The 25,448-nt window shown below is 31.5% G+C and overlaps 1 protein-coding gene across 4 annotated transcripts in view; it reads right to left on the bottom strand.

The window, feature by feature from the left end:
- trio (trio Rho guanine nucleotide exchange factor) overlaps positions 1-25,448 on the bottom strand; it is a 453,505-nt gene that overhangs the window by 205,329 nt on the left and 222,728 nt on the right. For all 4 annotated transcript variants that reach the window (XM_080165076.1, XM_080165074.1, XM_080165075.1 and 1 more), the window contains exons 3-6: positions 23,777-23,861; positions 22,930-23,040; positions 16,382-16,495; positions 7,551-7,750 (exon numbers count right to left, since the gene is read on the bottom strand). In XM_080165076.1, the coding sequence (XP_080021202.1) occupies positions 7,551-7,750; positions 16,382-16,495; positions 22,930-23,040; positions 23,777-23,861 (510 nt within the window). The remainder of the gene's footprint in view (positions 1-7,550; positions 7,751-16,381; positions 16,496-22,929; positions 23,041-23,776; positions 23,862-25,448) is intronic.

Here is a 25,448-nt window from a genome sequence, read left to right as displayed (position 1 = left end):
CTTTTCCAGCATAGAACCCATATTATACAGGTTCCAGTGCCATTACTGATACCAGATTGACAGGTTGATAACCTAAATATATTAAGAGTTAGATAATGTCTTGGCTCAAAAACAGGTAGAATATATAACAATGCACATTAAGAACTTCAAACAAACAAAAAATAGGCTGTTTCCATAAAAGTGACCATTCGAGTATAAATAGTGGGAGGGGGTTCAGTGATAAGTAGGCTTTTTGAGGGAAAGCATCAAAATTTACTTTAATTTTATGATTAATCTATCTTCTATTTACCAATCTCTAGAGCCCTGATTACAAATAGTTAAACAATATGCAAGTTGGATTTAGTTTCAGACAAATTCTTTGCTAATATCTATCTTAAACTATTAGCTTGTCATGATAACTCAATCGTAGAAACAGCATACTTTTAGGAAGCAGCTGGCATTTTTACAATCTATAGGTTATATCACAAAGTCTTTATTAAATTTTCTTATTAAGCTGTCGAAATGTTTACCTTTCTTGAACCAAACTTTTATTTTAAAAACCACATGATAAAAATAAAACAATATGAATTGGATCAATCTCCCCTCCCCCCCCCCCCCACACTTTTTTCTTCTTCATTTTAGAAGCCAGAAAATATTGAAAGAAAAATGGTTATCTTTAAATAATACAAAATTAGCCATTCCTTTTTATCTATAAAACACAGACGTTAGCCAAAAATCAGTTTTATCTGTATAGTGGTAACTTTTTGTGTTACCTATTATTCTAATTTTTCACAAATTGGTTTAACCATATGTATATCATTTAAATCTAAGATTCTAATACCAAAAGGCAAGGAAGAAGGGGATATAGTACTGTAAATTACAGTAGCACCAAAGTTTTATCAAAAAGTTATCTTATTTGCTGGCTCATAAACTTTTATCAAATCTTGATTGGTTGGTACAATGTGTGCAACAATTTATCATCCATTGTCCTATCCATTAAGATCCCTGCCCTTCAAAGGGATTTCTAATTGAGTGGCACATGTTTATGGGCTAAGGTACCATTGTGGAAAAAAAATGGGGGAGAAGCCAAAAGTGGTTTTTAATTGTTAAATGTTTATCTTAACTTTGCATTAAGACTGTCAACATTGTATCTCATTACACACACACACACACACACACACACACACACACACACACACACACACACACACACACACACATCTCACACACAAACACAAATTGAGGACAATATTTTAGAGTAATTAGCTAGTTTAGCAGATAAGTAGATAATCGCCATATCGACTTTGCTCATTATTAGTAGAAGATCTACTCTATAGATCACCCTTGCCTGTATAGCACTTTCTTATTTCAAGCAAAGTTTCTTTACTAATAGTAGAGTTTATAAGGGATAAGACCTTAAAGCAAACTAATTTAACATTTATAGTAATAATAATAAACAAAATTACCCCTTAAGTAGATCAAAAATATTGGTTGAAAAGTTTGGACACGGCTAGTTTGTATAAACTAATCAAAATTTATTAAAAATACCTTAAATTTTCCCCACACTCCCTTCATTATTCCATTATTTTTCAAGAAATATTAGAGAAAGTTTATTTGTGAGGCTTCCCTAATTAAAAACTATGAAAATAATTGAAGAAAGTTTAAATGAAGAAAATTGTTGTATTTTGAAATGAATGACTAAGCTAAGATATAAACTTACAAAAGCTTTATTTGTTTATCCCAATTACTTACTTAGTGAGTCAACTGAAAATTGATTACACATTTGTTCCCTAACATTTACAAAGCGATTTGTACATTATACATTCAAAATTTAAATTTTTAAAATTTTGATTTGTTTTGGAAGTTTGAAGCTTTTTTAGCTAGTAGTACATTAATAAAATATTGAGATAGGATGAGGAAACTATGTACACAATCGGAAACTCAAATTCAGCTGACCACTTAGTGACCTACAAATCAAGAAATTGAGGTAAAAGTAACTTTGTTTGATATTATGCTGATTAAAAATCAGCAGCATATCATATGATAAAAAAGTAGTAAGGTTTTTTTTTGGTTTATCCTACAAGGTCTAACCACTGAACCGATTGAGTTCTTTGTTTTAGGAAAGCTTCACATAGTTTAGGCTATTTTATCCATTTAATTTTAGTCTTTGAGTTTATGCATCAGCTAGTTTACTTTAAAAATCAATAGTTTTATTATTAGGGTATTTTTCCTTATATTAGTTTTCAGTTTATTCCTGAAAGAGTTTAGAAAGTGTTCCAGTCTTCCTGTTTATTTTAAACAATGTTTATTTTATTTATTCATCCGATATACAATGAAAGAAAGAGAAAGAAAGAAGGGAGGGAGGGAGAAGAAATTGGATTGTAAATAATACTGGTACCCAAAGTTTTATAACCATATTTTCTCTTTAGTTGGCCAAAAAACTGTCTGTGTCCAAACTTTTCAACCCATAATTTATATCTAAATTTGTTTATTATCATTGAACTGTATATTAATTAATATTACATTGTCTTATCCCTGAAGATCACTGCAATGAAAGGCATTATTGTTAATTACCACGCTTCAAAATTAAATAGACTTATTTCATAACTATGAAATTATTAAGAAAATCAAAGAAAACTTAAAGAACAAGGATGACAATATCCATTAACAAAAAAGATTGTCAGAATAAAGAACAAATTAAGTTTAAAAATTTCCGTGATATTGTTCAAATATTTTTAGATACAGGATACTTGTATGGGCATACTTTCATCTGAAGACTTGATTATAGAAATACTTTGCTAATAACATTGTGCCTTATCATCCCAGTAAGGGGGGGGTTTTTAATGCAACCATCTCGTAATCAATGATTAAATGGCACTTAGAATTCGAATTTCGATCAGAAATTTTGCATGAATAATCCTTGGTGGGTCTATTTTCCCTAAATCGAACAAAAAGTTGGAAAAGTAACAGCTAACGGCTGGCGGCTCAGCTGTTTTGCCATTTTATTACTATCTTAAGAGCAAAAAAGTCACGAAACCTATTTTCACATAATACCTTTTCTCACTCAAAAACCTTATCAAACGGTTCTAGCTGGTAGCTGTTGGTACTAAAAATTTAAAAATTGGTTATTGCTATCATTTAACATGAATTAAACCAAAAATATGTTTTAAAAAGTTGATTTCTACGTAATTAATGATGAATTTGCCCTGAAAATAGGCAAAATACGGCTAAACGGCTGAGCCGCCTGCCGTTACTTTTCCAACTTTTTGTTCGATTTAGGGAAAATAGACCTACCAAGGATTATTCATGCAAAATTTCTGATCGAAATTCGAATTCTAAGTGCCATTTAATCACTGATTACGAGATGGTTGCATTAAAAAACCCCCCCTTAATACTCCATTATTTTTAAAATTTTGCAAAACCAGGTATGCTTTCTAGCTTAATTCTACCTAACTAATACAGGAATCAGTATGTAAAGATTGAAATTGATAGGGCAATTCTGACATGCCTAAAGTAAAAATCAGAGCTTTCCATCATTGACGGACAAACTCTTATCGTAGAAATGCCTTGCTTTTAGAATATCAAGGATAAATATTTTGAAAAGATACGCATATCAAAATTTAAAATCGCAATAATTAAAATTGCTAAATTTCCGACCATAAAATTCTTAAAATTTGACTTGTTAATAATAAAGACCTGAAACAAATAGGCATATTCCCGCAAAGTTCCTAGTTGAGCATAGACCCTCCCCTCCCTCCTTATTTGGATATAAATTGACACTACGGTGGCGAATATTTGTGTGTTAGTTTATTACTTTAGGTTAGGTCAGGTTAGATTTTAATGGATACAGGGTGGCCCCGCAGGATTAGGGAAACGAAGGTATAGCCCCCAGAGAGGTTAGGCCTTTCAAAGAAAAACTTAACCCCCCCACCCCTTCTTTCAATTCATTTAAAAATATTTGGGGGGGGGGGGATTTGATCCCAGCTCTGAACTTGGAGAAAAAGCCTCTAAATTTTTTTGGATTTGCCTAGTTAATAATAAAGGCCTTGGACAAATAATATCACGTATAAAAAATTCCGCAACTAAAAAATTCCTAATTATCTCAACTATACAGGGGCCCAATTAGTTCATAATTGTCGCAGATATGGTCATTTCAGTGATGAGGGAGAGGACATTGGACTAGTGATTATACTAGTACCCAAAGTTTTATGAGAATGCGTTTTCTCTTTTTAGGGAAACTGAAGAATTATTTATTGGGTTAAACAGTGTTTAAAACTTTACTACTAATTAGAGAGTGTTTATCAATTTATCGTCTGTTGTCTTGTCTCTTAAGATCCCTGAGAATTATGTCATTTTCAGTACTTCCTACTAAAAAAGTAAAAAAAAAATGTTTTGTCCAAAAGTAGCGCTTTAACAATAAAAGGTATCATTGTATATTTTGAATTAAGACTGCATAGATACTGTAATGACTAACGGACATACTTTAGTGAAGTGCTACGACGTTGCATTAAAAGACCGACAATAATAAGTTTTTTTTACATGAAATAAAAAAAGAATAAGATAGTTTGGTAGTATATTGAAGCGGCACTAAATGTCAGAATAATAACAATCGTTTTTTTTACGGCTACTGTTTATAAACCCAAATGGCGTTTGTGGTTTGTCAAAAAAAGTGGATGCCTGTCCGCGGCTTCTAATAGACGGCTAAATACAGCTGCGGCTGCGAGTCCTGATATATTATGTTAATACATAGTTTTTATATGTTGACGTTTGAGTTGTAAACAATTTAAATGGCTAGAAATTGGTAGTTGTAAAAATTCTAAGGGTGAAGGAATATGTAAACTTGATGGAAAATAAATATTTCTTTCCTTCCTGAAGGAAAAAAACTGATTTATTGGGCTTGTTTTAAGTTAGGTTATGTAAAGGCTCCGCAGGTTTAGAATTCCCCCTTCCCAACGACTAAAAAGAAAAGTGGTTTATTTATCAACATTTAATAATGGTTTAAATGAGTTTCGGTGGTCCAGAAATATGCTTGAGTGAGAGCAATGTACCTCAATTAGGCCTGTATTGATTTAAACAATTATATTTATTTAATTCTAGCAACTTTTTTTTCAAAATCTCTTGGTTACTCAACTAGAGGGGAAATGGCTTATTTTCTTTAATAAAGATTGTAGTTTACCATGAAACTTTTACAAAAATCTACCGATGAAGTCGTTTTCAGGATCTTAAGGGACACTAAAGGGAGACTTTAAAAACCTATTACTTCACCCCTGAATGCATAATTTAGTTGTATGAGTAAAGGAGGAAAGATCCCAGGAGGGATGGGGGAGTCTGGGATATTCAGGCGTATAGAGATCAGTTTTTTGTTAGTATCAATGATGATAAACAAAATTACCCGTTTTTTTAGATTAAATTATTGGTTAAAAGCTTTGGCACTAATGGTTTAAATCCAACAAATCACAAGTTTTTAAGCCAACAAATAAGATTACGCAGTCATAAAACTTTAAGTACCAATTTGATTTACAGTTTAATATCACCACCAAACCTAACTTTAAAAAAAAAAGTTTTTCTTTATCCCTGTGTTAGAAAGATTAGGTTATTTAAACTTTATATTCTCCTCTTCTCACGGTTTTAAAAACATTAGGCATGACACTAAATATATATCAGGGATCTTAAGGGATAAGACAATGGACAATAAATTGATGTATATCACAACTGACAAAAATTACCCATTGTATAAATTAAAATCACTGGTTAAAGTTTGATACTGTTAATTTGGAACCAGACAATCAAATTTCTATTAGATTACCCAAAGTTTTGAGTCATCGAATAAGAAAAAGTGGTTAGGTATAAAACTTTGGGTACCAGTGTAATTTATGGAAGAGAAAGGACATTTGAAAATAGTTTAAAACCATCCACGTGGCTATGTAAAGATACCGTGATTTGGAGAACTCAATCGGACAGACAAAAATCTTTACTACTTTAAGCATTTTTTCGGCACATGCCCAAAACTGTTTAGAATGCCTAACAAATAACTTTTAGCCAAGTTTACATAAATTTTATGACCATTTCACCATGAGGTCACACATTTTTAACTCATAACTTTACTAACAAGGACGATTTCATCCAATATAAAGTGTTGGACAATAAAAGGTGAAAGAGATATTATGGAATAGAACAATGGACGATAAATAACATTACATACATACCCAATGATTATAGACAAAGTTACCTATTAAGTAAATCAAACTATTATTGGTTGAAATGTTTGGGCCTTGAACCAACCAATCAAAATTAAATTAAGTACCCAAAGTATTTACCCGAACGAATAAGTGAGATTGTAAAACTTTGGGTACCAGTGTAATTGACAGTCCAATGGCCCTCTCTCCCTGAAAGGAAGGTCTAAATGAAGTAGGAGATGGGCGATGGCGATTACGATGAAACCAATTGACACTAAGAAATGGGAGGGAGATATCTCGGGAAGAAGAGACCAACTGCAACACACATACATACAGAGTAGCTTCACTACTTCTCAAAAAATTGCAAATAATGTTTTTTATGACATGATATTTATGAATGTAAAAATTGTTCATTGCATCATTTTGTGATGTTTATAGCATGATTTATATTATTTAAAGGTTAAGGATAATAGTAAAAAAAAATTACATATACTCATTTTTTTTTCAAAGCTACTCTATAATTTACTTTATATGTCAGTCAATCTGTAAAGCTATTTAAGAATGCTAATTAATTTTGTAGATACCCTTAAAATAGAGCATCCAGTGTACAACTTACTTGGTCCGTCAATCTATCGGCAAAGCAACGCCACGACAGAAATTCATATATATTGATATGTAAAGGTTTTCGTGAAATTCTATTATCTAAATCATCTCTTTTTCTTTCCCACTCCCTCTATTTTAGGACATCAGCTCTATAAACTTGTCCATCCATTTTAATTTAAAAGTTAGTTATAAATACTAATAGTGTCATGGTCATTATTTTATCTCAGGTATCTAAAGGGATAAGACAATGGCCGATAAATTGATGTACAACCACAATGATGATATACAAAATTACCATTTCTTAAGATTAAAATTAGTGGGTGAAACGTTTATAAACTCAACTTTATGAATCATCCAATCAAAAAGCACTAAAGTCCACAAAGTTGTTAAGCCAACGAATAAGCAAACATTATTGTAAACGTATAATTAACAGCCCATTGTCCCATCTCTCTCTGATTTTATCTAGTGTTTATGGATGAAATACATTTTGTTTATCTTAATAATTATTCATCAGTCATTTAGCATGCTCAAGGATATAGAAATAGGTCAACGAAAGATAAAATATTACAGAACCCCTCCCCCAATATCTATTAAATAAATTGAAAAAAAGATACGTGAGTTTTTTTCCTGCGAGGCCCATATCTACTGTGCCCTAACCCTGCAGGATTTCCCTGCACTATTATAACCTAACCTAACCAAGGTAAAAACTTCCTCCCTATATTATTTTCATTTTTAAAAGAATTAGGCCCTTGAGGCAAACTGCCTTTAACACTAAACTACAAAGCCACCCACCTTTGAAGCAATCTTTGTCCCATGGAGTCAATAGTCTCCACAGGCATCTTATGGATCCTCTTCTTGGCCTCGTTGTGGAGATCCATCCCCTTCTTGGCGCCATTCACATCATCGGCAAAATCGTTGTGGTTCAGGTCCTCCCGCATGTCCTCAAGCCTGTCCAGCAGGTCGCTGGACTGCCACAGGAAATCCTCCAATGCCTAAACAAAGATAAATGTTAAATAAAGAAAGTTTTTAACATAACCAATATAGGCAAAGTTGCATTAGGTATAGTACCCAAAGTCCAAGCAAACCAAAAGAATGAATTTCTATATGATAGATTTCTTCAGATATTTTAATTCTGTTATTTTAAAGTACAAGGCTGGATAAAAATAATAATTTCCTGTATTGATTGATTTCGATTTTAATGAGTATATTACCATCCTTGTTTGGTATATAAAATAAGGAGTCCTTTAAGGAATTACATTGGATTGCAAATCATACTGGTACCCAAAGTTTTTAACTTAAATTTTGATTAAGATATAAAACCTAGATAATTATAGGAAATATTCAATTTTAATACCTAGCAATTTAGTTGTTTTAAAATAAGAATGTATCTCTATGCACATAGAAACAAATTTTATAAAATTGATATTGCCAAATAAAATGTAATAGACAATCTCAAACAACAAGGGGAGGTCTATCAATTTCGCACAGTTTTCAATAAGGTTTTAAAGGTCTTTTGAAATCAGGGATCATAAGGGGATAAGACAATGGAGGATAATTTGATGCAAACCCAAATAACAAACAAAACTACTCCTGTACATTGAAAATTATTGGTGGAAAAGTTAAGGTACTGCTAGTTGGTACAACCCAATCATGATTAAAACCCCTTCTTTTCATAAGTACGATAATATTTAAAAAATGTTGTCTTATTCCTACTTTTATTAAACAAAACAGGTTCTTTAGCTAACTTAATCGAATACCCTTAAATTCAGCTATAAAATTAATAGGTTTAGTGTTAGAGGGGGGGAAGTATATATTTAATATTTATTTATATTGTATATAAAATTTTATACACAAGCTTAATTGGAATACTTGTCATAAACATTTTAAACTTGGAATTTTTATTACATTTACTTTTTAAATTTGATATAAAAACAAGGATAATAACATCCAAAGACAATATTGTTTACATTTTTTGTTTTTGTTTAAAACCGATGTATCAAGTTAGTATACGCTAAAAAGCAGAAACAATATACTTTGTACCAATAATTATTTAAATTCAGTTCATTAGAGTAAAACACTAGAGGGGGAAGGGGTTAACTAACTGTATGTCCCAATCCCAAGGACCTTGTGCCGACTCTCAATTGGGTCTTTGAAATTACCAATAGTGCCGGGAATATCAACACAGAAATTAGCAGAAAACAATTTGCTGGAAGACGAAAAAGATCCTTGGTAAAGAGGGGCAGGTAGTTATCTGTATATACATCTACACTATAAGGAGCCAGGCGTCTAAAGGGTCTTACGTACAACTCAGATAAAAGAGTAGCTACGCTTTTGAAAATATTTACAAAAGTCCTGCTTTAAATTAAACTCTTTGTTCTAGTTAATCTTTTGCTAATGATAATTTTTACACAGATTTTACATATAAATCAGCTTTTATTTCTCACATTAAAGAGAACATAAAAGTGGGGATAGATATATATTAGATAAATAAGAACAAAGAAGGCCTTATCTTTCTTTCTTTTTTTCTTTTCAAGAACTTTCTTTGAATCTAACGCTTGTGTAGATTTTCAAGAATTAAAGGTCAATTTAATTTCTTTGATAGATGGATTTTAAATTTCAACAAAAAACTATTTTTTTTAAAGCAAAACTTCTCGTTATGTCTTTATAATGGTGTGTCTTTTTTCTTTCCTCTCTTACCCTTTATCACTCCCCTTGAAATGTAATTAGCTAGCCCTCTTGTTAAAATTAAAAATTCGAAAAATCTTCCTTTTTATAGGTATTCTATTTTATAACACCAATGAAGATTTAATCTACCTTACCTATTAAACAAATATTCACGTTTTAAGAGAAAAGTCTATTGGCAATTAAATTAATCTTTATCCTGAATGAAAAGAAAATTATCTTTCTATAAAACAATTTGAGGAAGGTAAATTTGTATTCTATCTATAATACAAACTAGAACGATGTCTGTCTGGCTGTTTGTTTGTAACGAAGGATCTCACTTACTGCTGAACCGATCGGATTCTCCTTAACAGGGTAGCTTCTCATAGGTCCCGGGAAATAACTATATTGGGGGAGGGTACCACACCCCTCCCAAGAGAAATCACAAAAAATCGAAATTAGATAGGTATTATTTGAAGAAAAAAACATTTAAAGTGCCACAAGAGGCCTCTAGGAGGAGTAGCCGCTAGTCTATCATAAAAAAAGATATAATTGGAGGAATGATATTTTGTCTCCCAATTGCCTATCCCTGCATTTCTGTACATGTATCAGACTACAAAAACAGGATACTGTGGTGATTTTAGGTAATTGTCTATCCCTATATCCCTGTGGGTATCAGACTACAATAAAGGATTCTGTGATTATAGGTAATTGTCTATCCTTATATCCCTGTGGGTATCAGACTACAATAGCAGGATACTGTGGTGATTTTAGGTAATTGTCTATCCCTGTATCCCTGTTGGTATCAGACTACAAAAGTAGGATACTGTGGTGATTTTAGGTAATTGTCTATCCCTATATTCCTGTGGGTATCAGACCACAAGACAGGATACTGTGGTGATTTTAGCTACTTGTCTGTCCATGTTTCCCTGTGGGTATCAGACTTCAAAAGCAAGATACTGTGGTGATTTTAGGTAATTGTCTATCCCTATATCCCTGTATGTATCAGACTACAAAACCAGGATACTGTGGTGATTTTAGGTAATTATCTATCCCTATATCCATGTGGGTATCAGACTACAATAGCAGGATACTGTGGTGATTTTAAGTAATAGTCTATCCCTATATCCCTGTGGTATCAGACTACAAAAACAGGATACTGTGGTGATTTTAGGTAATTGTCTATCTCTATATCCCTGTGGGTATCAGACTACAAGAACAGGATACTGTGGTGATTTTAGGTAATTGTCTATCCTCATATCCCTGTGGGTATCAGACTACAAAAACTGGATACTGTGGTGATTTTAGGTAATTGTCTATCCCTGGAACACTGTATGTATCAGACTACAAACGCAAGACACAGTGGTGATTTTAGGTAATTATGTATCCTTATATCCCTGTGAGTATCAGACTACAAAAACGGGATACTGTGGTGATTTTAGGTAATTGTCTATCCCTGTATCCCTGTGGGTATTAAGACTACAAAAGTAGGATACTGTGGTGATTTTAGGTAATTGTCTATCCTTATATCCCTGTGGGTATCAGACTACAAAAACGGGATACTGTGGTGATTTTAGGTAATTGCACGGAAGATAAAAAATCCTCTTCTTTTTAATTCCATACTAAATCTCTCCACATGCTTCAAGGGGTAAATACTCTCTTAAAATTGATATATGATGAAAAATGCCAACAAACAGACACTAAAAAATTCTACTTCTTTGACAGATAGACATCCAATTACTTCATAGATTAACTGCAGATTAGTTATAACAAGTGAAAATTTGATGAAGTTTTTACAAAAATCCAACAGTAATATTCGTTTGAAAAAATAAAAGCTCCTTGATTGCTACTCTTTTTTTGTAAAAAAAAAAACTATTGATCCCTGTTTCAAGGGGTTAATTAAAGGGCCAACAAGATGAATTGTTTACACATCCTTACTTCTCTATTTCATTTTAAATTAACTTCTCAATTTTTGTGGCAATTCATCAGCAATTATATTTTACTATTAATTTTTGTCTAGAGTTGACTTATCTCCCTTAAAATGCACAAAATCTTCAGACACAAACAGACAAACATCCTGCTACTTGAACTTAAATAGCTGTCCTTAAAAAACATTATTTTAACATGTTTAAAAAAATTTTTTTAGGTTAAAAACTTCATTTATTTTAGTGTAAACTCTTTCACATATAAAAGACAAGCCTTGTCTAATTCAGGGTCAAAACTAAATAGAGATAAGTAACCTAAAAACTTTTAATTAGCTAGCATATTCATTTGTAGAAAAAAAGTTAAAAATGAATTCGCCAAAAAGTAAACCTAGATTTTTTATTATTGGTTTTTAATTGGATTTTAAAGCTATTTTGCTTCGGTCTATACAAGAGAAAGAAATGAGATTTTTTAAATTGAATTTAAAAAGTCCATCAAGTAAATATAACTATGTCCGTGTCCTTTCTTAAACAATGAAAACTGCCCATTCTAAAGAAAATTTTGGGTTAAAAATAATGATAATTTGTTAAGTTTGAAATAATGATTTTTTACACTTTTTACATTTTTTAACAAGGCTAATTTTATATGCATATTTTGTATTTTAAAGTAATTGGATGTGTGTCTGTATGGTGTAAAGTCTCTAAAACAGCCATATTACCAAGAAAAATCCTTAAAATGACCTTTAATTTTGTATAGAAAAATATCCAGAAAAATTATATGAGGGGCAAATATTTGCTATTTGTTTCCCATGAAGAATTAGATCAATTATTTTATTTAAAGTCTGGGTCCAAGGAGGGGGACATTTATCAGTGATTTTAATCTATTTTAATTATGTTTATGTTTCTAATTTTTTACCAATCTTACAATATACAATACACTACAAGAAGCACTTTAGGTAAGGGGCCAGGAAGGGGGTAAGTCGACCATCCAAGTTCTGTTTCAGTTTTAAAAGAATTCAATTAATAAAGAAACTTTTTCGGGAAGAGGGGGCCGGGGTGTTTTTTTTTCCAGGGGCAATTTTACTTGGGAGGTTGCGGAACCCTAACCCATAATAGTTAAGAACCTTCACTAGACCAATGAGAAGCTTCAGTGCAAAGTAAAAAAATATCGGTCCAGCAGTTAGCAATATCTTAAGCTACATACACATAGACAAACAGACATACTGTTACTTTATTATAAAGTAATATTAGAAGAAAAACAAATAAATCTGTACTTTTTAACAATTTTAAAACTGTACAATAAGTGTAAAAGCTATTATTGGATAATTTAAATCTATGTACTTCAAAGTTTTTTTTTTAATATAAAGTTGTAAAAAAAACTTTATAATTTATTTTTTAAATGTTTGATGGTTACTAATTGTCGGCCTGAAGGTGACCCTAAATGACTTTAAAAGTTGAATCAATAAAATCTAATAGTTTAACCAAATGTCGTACGTGGAACGTCCTCCAATGCAGGCAATACATATAATAAATCAATTCTGCAGAACACAGTGCAATGATACAAATATACGTTGCTTCAAATGGAGAAATTTTGAAATTTTTTCACGATCCTATTGTCAGTTTTGCTAAGGAGAAAAAGTAATGACGAAAAAATCTTCGGGCGAAAGAATTTTTTTCTTCAAAGCGAATCTTTTCTTTAATTAGGGCCTGTACGTTACTTGTTCTTCCTTTTAGTAGCGTAGCTACTCTAAAATTAGGAATAGAACAATACTATTATAAAATTAATAAGGTTTTTTGTTTGTATTTTAAGATCCTGATAACAAATTTTTAGGGAAGCTTCCCATAGGTACAGGATTGGTTTTATCCTATTTTACTCTATCCCGCCCTCCCTCCTAGTTGATAGGGGCACATCTGCTAGAAACTTAAATACAACAGAGAAAGGGCAAATAAACTGTAGACTGTCAAAACACTGCAGAATTTATAGATATAAACATTGAATTTTCAAGGCTATGCTATTTTTAAAAATGCATATCCTCGTTTGATTTTGTAACCCTTATCATTTCTAAAATGCCTTCGATGCAAAAATAAATGTGGGTGGGATATCACTTCCTCTGCTCATTTTCATATTATCAATTTCGCGTATTATTATTAAACAAAGGGAGGGAGGTGAAATTGGAACATAAATCACACTTGACCCCAAAGTTTACAAGTACTTTCGTTGGCTTAAAAACGCCAGGAGACTTGTATTAAATCTTTATTAGTTAATACAAAGTAGAAGTGTTTTAACTTTTACATCAATAATTTTAATCTAAGTCTTTTGTTTTATTGACCACTGTCTTATATTTTTAGATCTCTGGATTTATTGCTCGTTAGCAATTTGCAATTATGACGCTTTGTGGAAACTATGGCCAACCATAAATGTGCACTACGAAAATAGAGAGGTTAAGTTTTTTTAAATAAAAATATCCGAATCATACATATAAAGCATGTGGGTGTGTGTTTGGGATTCTGTTTGTCCAGTAAAATCTAGAAAACGGCTGATTTTACGTTATTTTGGAAAGCCAATAATTAATGAAAAAGACCAACACAGTCATGCATGCATTTAGAACATGAAATTTACCTTATATGGGCACAATCTTTTAATAAATGTCATAATTTTAACCATTAGAAGCCAAGCGCACAAAAATCTTGGATGAACAAACGGAAAAATTGAGTTATATTAGGCCGTTGTTATACAAAAGAAAAAGAAAGAGATTATGCAAAAATCCCACATTACCTAATAAATATTTTGTCTCTTGAAGCATTTCTGACAGACGGACTGATGGACGGATGGACATACAAAGTTGATTGTAGAGTAGCTTAGCTACTAAAAATAATTTACACATGTTTTAAAAACAAGGTGTTATAAGTCAATTTCTAAAATTATTTTGCATGATTCAGTATAAAAATCTTTAAACATTGATTGATATGTTTGTTTTAAATATTTTCTCTTTATAAAGTCATACTGACAGACGTCCCTTAATAATTATAGAGCCGCTTTAACTCTTTAAAATGATTTATATTTGTGTTGATAATCTAAAATTCCACACAATATGAAAATGAAAATTTGCATTGCGATTTTATTTGCACTGTTTTACACTGCACGCAAAACTTTTGTTTGCATTTGGTAAGATTCATTAAACGTCTTTTAGTGTATATGTTCTTTCTATTCTTATAAGAAAGGGTATTTTAATTAAATCTTTACTGGTTGGTATGGATTAAACTAACAGTGTTAAGTAGATTAAAATTAATGGTTGAAACGTTTGAACACTCTACTTAAGGTATTGACCAATAAAAATTCCCCACGGTCCCCAAAGTTCTTGAGCCAACAAAAAATAAACAGTTATTATAAAACATTGGGGACTAATGTAATATACATCTCATTAGCCCCTTTCTCTGTGAATGTGGACTATCTTACAGAATCTGAATATATTGAATGTTGTATGTTAAAAGAATGTGGTCTATCGAACAGAATCTGAATATATTGAATGTTGTATGTTTAAAGAATCAAATCTAAATATATTGAATTATGTATGTTTAAAGAATCTGGCCTATCTTACTGAATCTGAATATATTAAATGTTGGATTCTTAAAGAATCTGGCCTAACTTACAAAATCTGAATATATTGAATGTTAGAAGATATTTAAAGAATGTTGTCTATCTTACCGAATCTGAATATAATGAATATTTTATGTTTAAAGAATCTGGTCTACCTTACAGAATCTGAATATATTGAATATTGTATGTTTAAAGAATCTGGTCTATCTTACAGAATCTGAATATATTGAATGTTGTATGTTTAAAGAATCTGGCCTATCTTACATAATCTGAATATATTGAATGCTGGATTCTTAAAGAATCTGGCCTAACTTACAAAATCTGAATATATTAAATGTTAGAAGATATTTAAAGAAAGTTGTCTATCTTACCGAATCTGAATATTATGAATATTGTATGTTTAAAGGATCTGGTCTATCTTACAGAATCTGAATATATTGAATGTTATATGTTTAAAGAATGTGGACTATCTTAATGAATTTAGCATTTAGCATTAGCAATGTTGTATGTTTAAAGAATGTGGACTATCTTACAGAATCTGAATATATTGAATGTTATATGTTTAAAGAATGTGGACTATCTTACTGAATCTGAATATATTGAATGTTATATGTTTAAAGAATGTGGACTATCTTATTGAATCTGAATATATTGAATGTTGTATGTTTAAAGAATGTGGACTATCTTACTGAATCTAAATATATTGAATGTTGTATGTTTAAAGAATGTGGACTATCTTACTGAATCTGAATATATTGAATGTTGTATGTTTAAAGAATGTGGACTATCTTACTGAATCTGAATATATTGAACCTGTATGTTTAAAGAATGTGGACTATCTTACTGAATCTGAATATATTGAATGTTGTATTTTTAAAGAATGTGGACTATCTTACTGAATCTGAATATATTAAATGTTGTATGTTTAAAGAATGTAGCATATCTTACAGAATCTGAATATATTGAACGCTGTATTTTTAAAGAATGTGGCCTATCCTACAGAATCTGAATATATTGAATGTTTTATGTTTTATCTCACAGAATCTGAATATATTGAATGTTGTATGTTTAAAGAATGTGGCCTATCTTACAGAATCAGAATATATTGAATGCTGCACGCCAAACAATTTTAATTCGATTTGCCCCGAAAGGGGATCTTAAGGGATAAGACAATGGATGATAAATAGATGAATCTCCCAATTACGATTAACATAATGACTCCTTCTATGGAATAAAACTATTAGTTGAAAATATTGGACACTGAAGATTTTTACAACCTAATCAAAAGATTATAAAAATATCCAACTAATGAGTGATAGTAATTATAAAACTTTGGGTACCAGTGTAATTTACAATTAAATGTCGCCTACCTCTCCACTCGATTCACAATTTTTCAGCTCGTATACAATTTAGGTATGTACGTTGGTTGCTGAGAAACTTACCGTGCGCATGTCTATCCAGATGGCATGGTCATAGGACAGGGTACCGTCCAGATCTGCGGTCAGCTGGCTCGGGTCCACGCATTTCTGTACAGAGTCTAGGCCGGTCAGTTGAGTCTGAAAATAATTAAAATTAAAAATGGCTAATAAGCTACACTTTTATTGTACAAACTTAGTCTGCTAGTCCAAAATAAGAGCATAGTAACCAGATGCACCTGTTCAAGGCAAAGACATTTTACCTTTCAATTTCAAGTGAGTGACTTTGTAGCAGTAGAAATAACATTGAAGTCTCTCAAGTAATAATTATTTTATCAGTTTATTTTGATTAGGATAAGTAAAGTAAATATAAATGTAAATCAATAACAGATAGAAATGTAGATTACACTTGTTGATTGATATACTTTAAACAATGTCAGTTTGACCAAAAAATTAAGGTTTAATAAAATTTGCTTTAGTTTTTAAATAAGAGAACGTGTTTGGGTACCAGTATAATAAAAAGCTTAAAAATCCTCTCTAACCATGTAAAGAAACTAACTAAATATATAAATAAAAACAATCTCTATAACACAACACATCAAACTTGCAAACGGTAGGATAAATTAATAAAGTAATTACAAAGCAAAAAAGCTTAATTGTCTTCGTTCCATGGTTGCAAGGATAAGACAATGGATGATAAAATAATCGGAAATAGTCCCTTTCGTGGCAACGCCCATTCGTCTTATTTTTAAAATGGCTTTTGATAGGTTATTTGAGGTTAGGTTAGGTTATATTGGGTTAGGTGATTGCCCCACAGGGTTAGGCAATTGGCCTCGCAAGGTTAGAGCCCCCCGCAGGGGCTAGAAATAGTATAAAAGCTACTGTGAAAAAAAAGAATCGCCCCTTAAGGAGCGTTGCCACGAAAGGGACTATACCCAAAAAATCTATAGATCCTTCTTCAACCCCTACATTAATGACCAGCTTACAAAGACAGGATCTAATTTACTATGGCCATTGTTCTTTCCCTGCCCCCCTGAACATTCCTAACTTAATAATCATAGAAGAAGTAATTAAAAGGTTTTTTAAGTATGAAAGGTTCAAGTTTTATTTCAAATACGCATGCTACACACACACACACACACCTTCACACACATTAAACCTTCACACACACACATACACATACCCTTACACACAGTCAAAAATGAGTCTATTAATACTTCTAATACAAATGCCTTGCCCCATTCTATATAATTAAGTTTTTAAAGATATTTCAAACCGATCTTGTCTTTTAAGCAATTAAAATAATTACTTTAAATGACTTTTAAAAAGACATTTAAGACCTAAATTAGAAGCTTTTTTGCTTGAAATATGGGCATGCAATTTTTTATTAATTAAAAAAACTGTTATGAGCTTAAAGGAAATGAAATTGTGAAAAAAAACATAAGGATATACAACAGTTATGCTTACATGAGCGAGCTGAAATAGGGTGGCCCTATTAAGGTAAAACATTTTGAACTACATGTATGTTTGTTATTCAAATACTTTATACTTCACCCTAGCAACTAGAATCTGCATAAATCATCTTAAACCTATGTGAAGCTTCAGTGATTAGTAACATTTTAACGAACAGAAAAACTTAATTTTTATTTAATGAAATAGAAAATACTAATGCAAGTACCAAATGCATCCTCAATTTTTTGTCAACCTCCCCGCCCCAATCCTAGAGTTTGTAAGCCAACAAATGATGGGTTTTAGTATCAGAATAATTTATATTCCAACATCCCCTCCTCCTTGATGACTTTAGTTAATGAAAAGATCCTAAAAGGTAAAAATTTTGAAAATGGCGCCACCCTAAAATGGTAACAAGATTCGTAGAAGCCAATCAAATGATTTGTTTGAATACACAACTACTCAAATTTAAAGCCACAGTGAAAATTTTCTGGATGATTTTTAAAAGTTCTCATGCCCAGTGATCTAAAGGGAAAAGACAATGGCCGATAAATTAATGTAAATCCCCAATGATGATACATAAAATTACCAATTCTGTAGCATAACATTAGTGGTTGAAACGTTTTACCCTCAACTTAATAAAAAAACAATTAAAATTACTAAAAGAACCCAAAATTGTTAGGCCAGCGAATAAGAAAACGTTGTTACAAAACATTGGGGACTTGTGTTATGGACAACCCATTGTCTCCTCTCTCTCTCACTTTCTGCTTCATACCCCTCTTTAAAAAAAAAATAAGTACTCTGTTTAAAACAGCTTAAAAGCAGATTTAAATCAAATTAATATCCTTTTTTAAATGACAGATCCAAAAGCATCTTCAACCGTAACATGTACAAAATTGTCAAAGATGGTGAGGCATCCCCCCCCCCCTCTCCCAACAAAATTAAACATTTGTATCATAGTATCGGAGGAAAGGATATCATGATATTTAATTTTCATCATTTATAATTGAAGGCGTTCGATAATTCTACTAAATTAAATTTTCAAAAACACAAAAATTTTCCTATAATACAAAGTTGCAAAGTATAATGTCCGTATGTCTGTCCGTCTGTTTATCCATATAAAACTTAAGATCTCAAAACCACTGCTGGACTAAAGCATATTTTGCAATGCAATGTTTGCAAAACAACTGTGCGAATTTGTTGGAACTCCCCTTTATAATTGAAACATTATGTATCATGTTTCTTAATAATATAGGATAAGACAGTGCAATTAAATCTTAAAATTCTTTGGAGAGATAAGGACATTTCTTAAAAGGTAATTAAAACAAGAATAATTTTGTCCAAAATAAACATAATTATAGATCATTAAAAGGGTATTCTATGGGGACATTAGCCTTTAACAAGTTCTCTTATTAATTGGTTTAAAAACTTGCTACAAACTATTAGTGCCCAGACTTTTCTACCAATAGTGTTATCATCCATTGTCGAATTCCTTAGGCTCCTATGTTTTCCAGGGATCTAAAGGGATAAGACAACGTCCGATAATTTGATTTACACCCCCAATGATGTTGCACAAAATTACTCTTCTGTAGATACAATAAGTGGTTGAAACGTTTGGAAACCCAACTTAATTAACTAACCAATCAAAATTCAATAAATGTTCCCAAAATTGTTTAGCCAACGAATTAGAAATCTTTAGTATACAACTTTGGGGACAAGTGTAATAAACAGCCCAATGTCCCCTCCCTCCCTGTATGTTTTCACTTTTTGCTTAGCTAATTGTTTCATGGCCGTAACTGCAGCCTTTTTGATACTATGATTATTTTCGTTCTAGTTATCTACAAAATTTTATATCCATATGATAAAGTCTATAATATGCAAAAATATAACAGGAGATTTTGAATAGACATATAAAATTTTCATAATATTTCAACATTGAGCAAATTTTGGATTGTGCTTTTCAAAGAGTTAGGTGAAAAGATTATAAAGAAGGTGGCCAAAACTCCATGTTAAGCCTTGTAACTCCTTGTTATCTTTAAAACTTTGGGTACTTTTATTTAATATTGATTGTTTGGTTCAAACTAGTACTTTACAAATATTTCAAATGTCTTATCCCCTATGATCCCTGCATACTATAGATAATAGAGACAATGTAAAAAAGATAAAACTAATACATACTTTAATATAAACCCCCTTTGAATAAACTTCAAAATAAGGGCATAATTTAAAGGCTACTTTGGTTGTGTTTTAAATTCATATCAAATTTGAATACGGGTTCTAAAAAAGATTAAATGTCTATATTTACATAACAGTTGAAGGATAGCAAAGACTGAAATAATAATGTAATAATTTTTCTTTGAAATAACATTTACTTTTACAGCAGACTATAAAATATCCTTTCAAAAATACACAAATTAATTTTTCTAGAGATCTAAAGGGACACTCAATTTAATAAACCAATCAATCAAAATTCACTAAAAGTCACCAAAATGTTATGCCAATGAATAAGAAAACGTTATTATAAAACTTTAGGACTTGAGTATTAAACAGCCAATTGTCCCCTCTCTCTCTCTCTCTGCTAAAATCTATTCTTAAATCTCTTGTAAGACTTTTTTTCAAAATAGGCAAAAAGAAAGAAGCTTACCTAATGTTTACTTAAACGTAAAAACGCCTTGTTTTGAAAGATATAACCTTCCTGTCTGACCCAAAAGGGTTCATTCAAATTAGGGTACCCTCAGATTGGTCATTGTTTTATCAGGGACATTTATGTACCAAAGTAGCGCAGCAATAACAAGTTAACTACAATTGAATAGTCAAGAAATAATTTAAACCCAAAAAATAATAATAAAATGGAGTTTACAATTAAGGTACAGAATTTATCTATCCCGCAAAAAATATTTCCGTTGGAATCCTTGAAATCAGTTTATGCACAAGAAAGATAAGTCATTGTAATCAAAAAGGTGTTTATTTTCCGTATCCTTGATTTCTGATTAATATGCAACAGTATTGTTGTGTTGTCTTTTTGTTTCATGGAATTTATTTTTCATTCATTGAAAACATTTTAGAACTCTAAAAATTAAATTAAATCAAGGCATAAATAAAACACTATCATATAAATAACTTTTGAGACATGATCATTATTGAAACGAATTGAAGTTAAAACGGGGAGTTATAGACTTACATATTTGTGGGTTAAACCCCCCACCCTTAACAATTAAGATACCCAAGAATAATTTTAAACTAAGCAAAAATATTTATTATAGAATTATTAATAAGTAGTAAGGTTTTTTTATCCATACTTAATATTTCATTAAGTACTGGACTGGTTGACTTCTCTTTTTAAGCTTAACATAGGCCCTTAGTTGGTCCTAGGCAATCAAAGCCTTGGGGAGTTTTTTTGGCTACTTTCTATAATACCTAGTAGCTTGATTCGGATTCTACTCTTCAGAGTATATACCTATTGGTCCTGTGGTGGTTTTATGCTATTTTCCTTGGGGGGTGGGACACCCCTAACCCCCCCAAAAACAACCCCCCCCCCCTCTTTTTTTGTTTATAGCAGCACCAGTAGTACATACTTAATTTAATTCAATTACCTCTTGGGGCAAAGCCCCTAGAGGCTAGGGGCGAAGCCGCTAGTTTCGTATAAATTAGGAGCGCAGCATTATTGAATAATAATATCTTTTACAGTGTTTTGTAATAAAAAAATTAGCAATGTTGCATGCTTTCAATTAAGCTGTTCTCTAAAATGTAAAAATGTATCACAATAACTGTTGTCAACAAAGAGGCGGGGGGGGGGGTCACTTTTGTAGATTTGGTATAATCACGGCTTTACCACCAATAAACTTCTAATATGATGTCTAAACGGCTTGAGAGTTCGGTGCAAGCATTCAGGAATGTAAGCATAAAAACAATAGATTTTGTCTAAATAATAACTAATAATTATGTTTAACTTGCAGAAAAGTCGAAATAGATATTCTCAATATTAAACATCTTTTTGTAATTTTCAACGTTTAAGATTTCACTTTGACGATATGTTGCGAAGTGTAATTTAAGGATAAAATGATGATAAAATTGATGTATTGCATGTTCACTCATGTTAATTTCAGTTTTTATATAGAAGTAGCGCAGCTACTCTATTTTCATTTTAACTTTTCTAGGGTATCAGTCAACGCAAGGAAAGCAAGGATTACAACATCCATAAAGACAAAGGTAATCAAATAAGACTAAAAGTTACAATCTTGTTATTTGCTAAAAATGCAGGTTGATTTTTATACTGTTCTTTAAGATTAAATTATAGAGATGATGCGCTTGTAATATTGTGTTCAATCGTCCTATGAATCTATGTATAATATCAACCAAAAGACGGGTAAGCAAAGTTTAGTATCAAAATAGCTGAAAAAATTAATAAATAAAATTGCAACGAATCGTATTTGTCTATAATTAAGATTACAGCTATCTGTTGCAGACCGACGGACAAACAGACAAAATCTAATCATAGAAAAGCTTTGCTGTTAAAAACAAATACACATTCCCAATGGTATGTCTGCGAGTGACCCCCTCCACCCAACAAATTATACAGTTAGAAATTTGAGAAGTGATTATTACATAAATACATAAAGGCCTAATCATAGGTTTTAACCTAACCTAGGCCCCGGGGCCATTATAACATAGAAAAACGCTCGGTCACTTGCTCATTTATCATTTAACAAGGATAGAAACATTCTTAACTACGTTAGCGTAGGTGATGGGTTCGAATCTCTTCCTAACACCACAGTGTCAGTGACTATGGACTATAAAAAAAAGTTGCCTTCTGCCGCTGTATCAGAAAAGTGACTATAGTTTTGAGTAGAGGAAATGCCTTCCGGAACAGTTAGGACCACCAAACAAAGGTCGTGCAATCACAAGCTTATTTATTAATCAAAAAGAAGTTTAGTCCAATCGGGGGAAAGAGACATTGGAATATAAATTTATACGGGAATATAAAGTTTTATATCATATTCGTTGGCTTAAAATCTTTTGGTACTTTAATTAGTTTTGATTAGTTTGTTGAAATTGTCGGTGCACACACTTTTCCACCAATAAAACTAATCTGTAGATGTCACTGAATTTTATCACAATAATCTTACCTCAAATTTATATTTCTGGCTACCCAGGTTTGTTCTTTGTTTCTGCCAGAAATTATCTGGTTTAATTATGAAGGCGGTGTGGATACAACTGGAAAAATTATCTTGCAACACCTACACAAATAGGTTAGGTTAGGTTTGGTTTTTATAAGCCAAGCAGGGGAAAATGTATTTCTTTCAATATGTTTGTTTCACTGTAAATGTGTTTTCCTATGTTTGTTTGTTTTTCTGAAAGTTCCGTAAGATGTTTTCTCGTATTCATTCGACTCCGGTGGATCGGAACCGGTTCTCATCCATACGAAAAACTATGTCTAGCAACGTATTATATCCAGCTTTCTACGAATATAAAAATGTACAATCATAAGATTAAAACCAGTTTTTTTAGCCCGTGCCTTCGGCACCTCGAGACTAAAAAACTGGTTTTAATCTTATAATTGTACATTCTATATCCGCGGAAAGCCGTTTATAATACGAAATAACTATTACAGTATAGCTTTAAAACTAATTGAACCGGTTCTCAGCAATACTGGAAAATCATATAAAGCATCGTATTATAGACACAATTCCTCTAATATCTATGTAAGTCTGTCCGTCTTTCTGTCTTTCTGTTTGTACAGCTGTGTATAGGTATTACCTTTTTATTTAGACGAGCTAGAATTTCCTCTAATGTCTATGATCTATGTAAGTTTGTCTGTCTTTCTGTCTGTAACGCTGTATGTCTATGTATTACCTTTAGCATAGGTAGTATACCAGATAGTATTTCCTCTCATATATATTATGTTTGTCTCTCTTTCTGTCTGTCTGTTTGTTATTCTGTCTGTCGTTCTGTCGGTAACGCTATAAGTATTACCTTTAATATAGGTTTAACAGTTGACCAGCTAGAATTTCCTCTCATATCTATGATCACAGTAAAGCCCAGGTCTCGAACCTCATCACTGAAATAAAAAAAAGCTAGATTAGTATACTTACTGATATAGAAAATATAATGGCATATTCAGTAAATGTAATTATTAGTCGAAATATACGTTTCATTTCTTTTATTCATGATTTGTAGACTGAATTTGAATTTTAAAATGTTCTGATGTTAATAAATACTGTAAAAGTCTAAAAGAAACATTTTATGGGTCAATAAAATCCTGGGATAAAGGAATAAATCAATGGGCAACTCACCCCCCCTCTATGTTTAATTTAGATGAAGAAAAAAAATTATAGGAGGGTAATTCTTTAGGGGCGATTTCTCTTGGGAGGTTGGTGGTACCCTCTCCCAGAATTTTCGGGACCTATTAGAAGCTACCCTGTAAAGGAGAACCATAGCGGTTCAGCGGTTAGCGAGATCCTGCGGTATAGACAAACAATCATCTTGTTACTTTATTATAAGGATGTATTAGTAAAAGACAGTGGAAACAATAATAAAATTTTCATTGGCCTATCACTTTATCCCTGCTAAAATCTTAAATATTGTCAAGAACTCGCTAGTTTTTGCCATTTTCACATGTAAAGTGTGGTCAAAATTCTGTCATTACAGTCTAGCACACTGTTTTTGCTTTAATGTCCCCATAAGTATATTTAAAAACTTGAATTAAGTAAAAACTATACATAGTCGTGTATATAATACTAATGGCTGTGAGCCTAGGGGCGATTTCTCTTGGGATGGTGGTTTTATCCTCCCCAGAATAATGATAAAAATTCCCAAGTCCTATGAGAAGCTATATTGTAATGGAGAACCATATCGGCTATAGATCCTTCGGTACAGATAGACATCCTGTTACTTTTATATAATGAATACATAGCACAATATTCATTATATGTATAGCACATATACAGCTTTACTTTATTAGACGTTGTCATCCTTGTTTCTTTTTGACATTTTATGATAGATTTGACTCACTTTCCTATGATATTAATGCCATTGAGAACACTCTAATTTCTTTGCATTACAAAAACAGTATAACAACAAAAAAGTCTAATCAAGTTGTTAGAAAAAGTACTATTGATAATAGATTAAAAAGACTATATATTTTTTGTAGGAAATTTAAAAATGTAACATAAAACTTTTAAAATTAATTTAATAAAACAGAAATCTGAAAGCCCTTTGGTGGTCACTGACCCTTGCTTAACCTAACTCAATTATGGATAAACTAATACTAAATGGCCCTTTTAAGGCTTTCCTTGCAACACTTGGTAAAAATCTGACTCGATGCCTCTCAAAAGGGTATTTAAATGTTTTATCTACATATCACATGGATAGGGAATGGTATTATTCTATATACTTGAGTCCACTAATATCTTGTTAACGGCTAAATCGAGCATTCATCAACATTGAGAGAAGGTTTCAAGCTATTTCAAGCTAAATAATGATGGTTTATTTTGACTAAATTAATAACTTTTATGAACATTATAAAATCTTAGGTTGATATTTCTTATATTAAGCTTTTATTGCTTATTTTTTTTTATACTTATTCCCAAAATTAATGATTATGCACAACCAAAGAAATGAATTGATTATGCCTGCAAGACATCAA

The sequence above is a fragment of the Acartia tonsa genome, chromosome 6 (genome assembly GCF_053477335.1).
Source record: "Acartia tonsa isolate MP-2025a chromosome 6, ASM5347733v1, whole genome shotgun sequence".
NCBI lineage: Eukaryota > Metazoa > Arthropoda > Copepoda > Calanoida > Acartiidae > Acartia > Acartia tonsa.
Note: the sequence above shows the minus strand (reverse complement) of the source record. Positions and strands in the feature narration are given on the sequence as shown.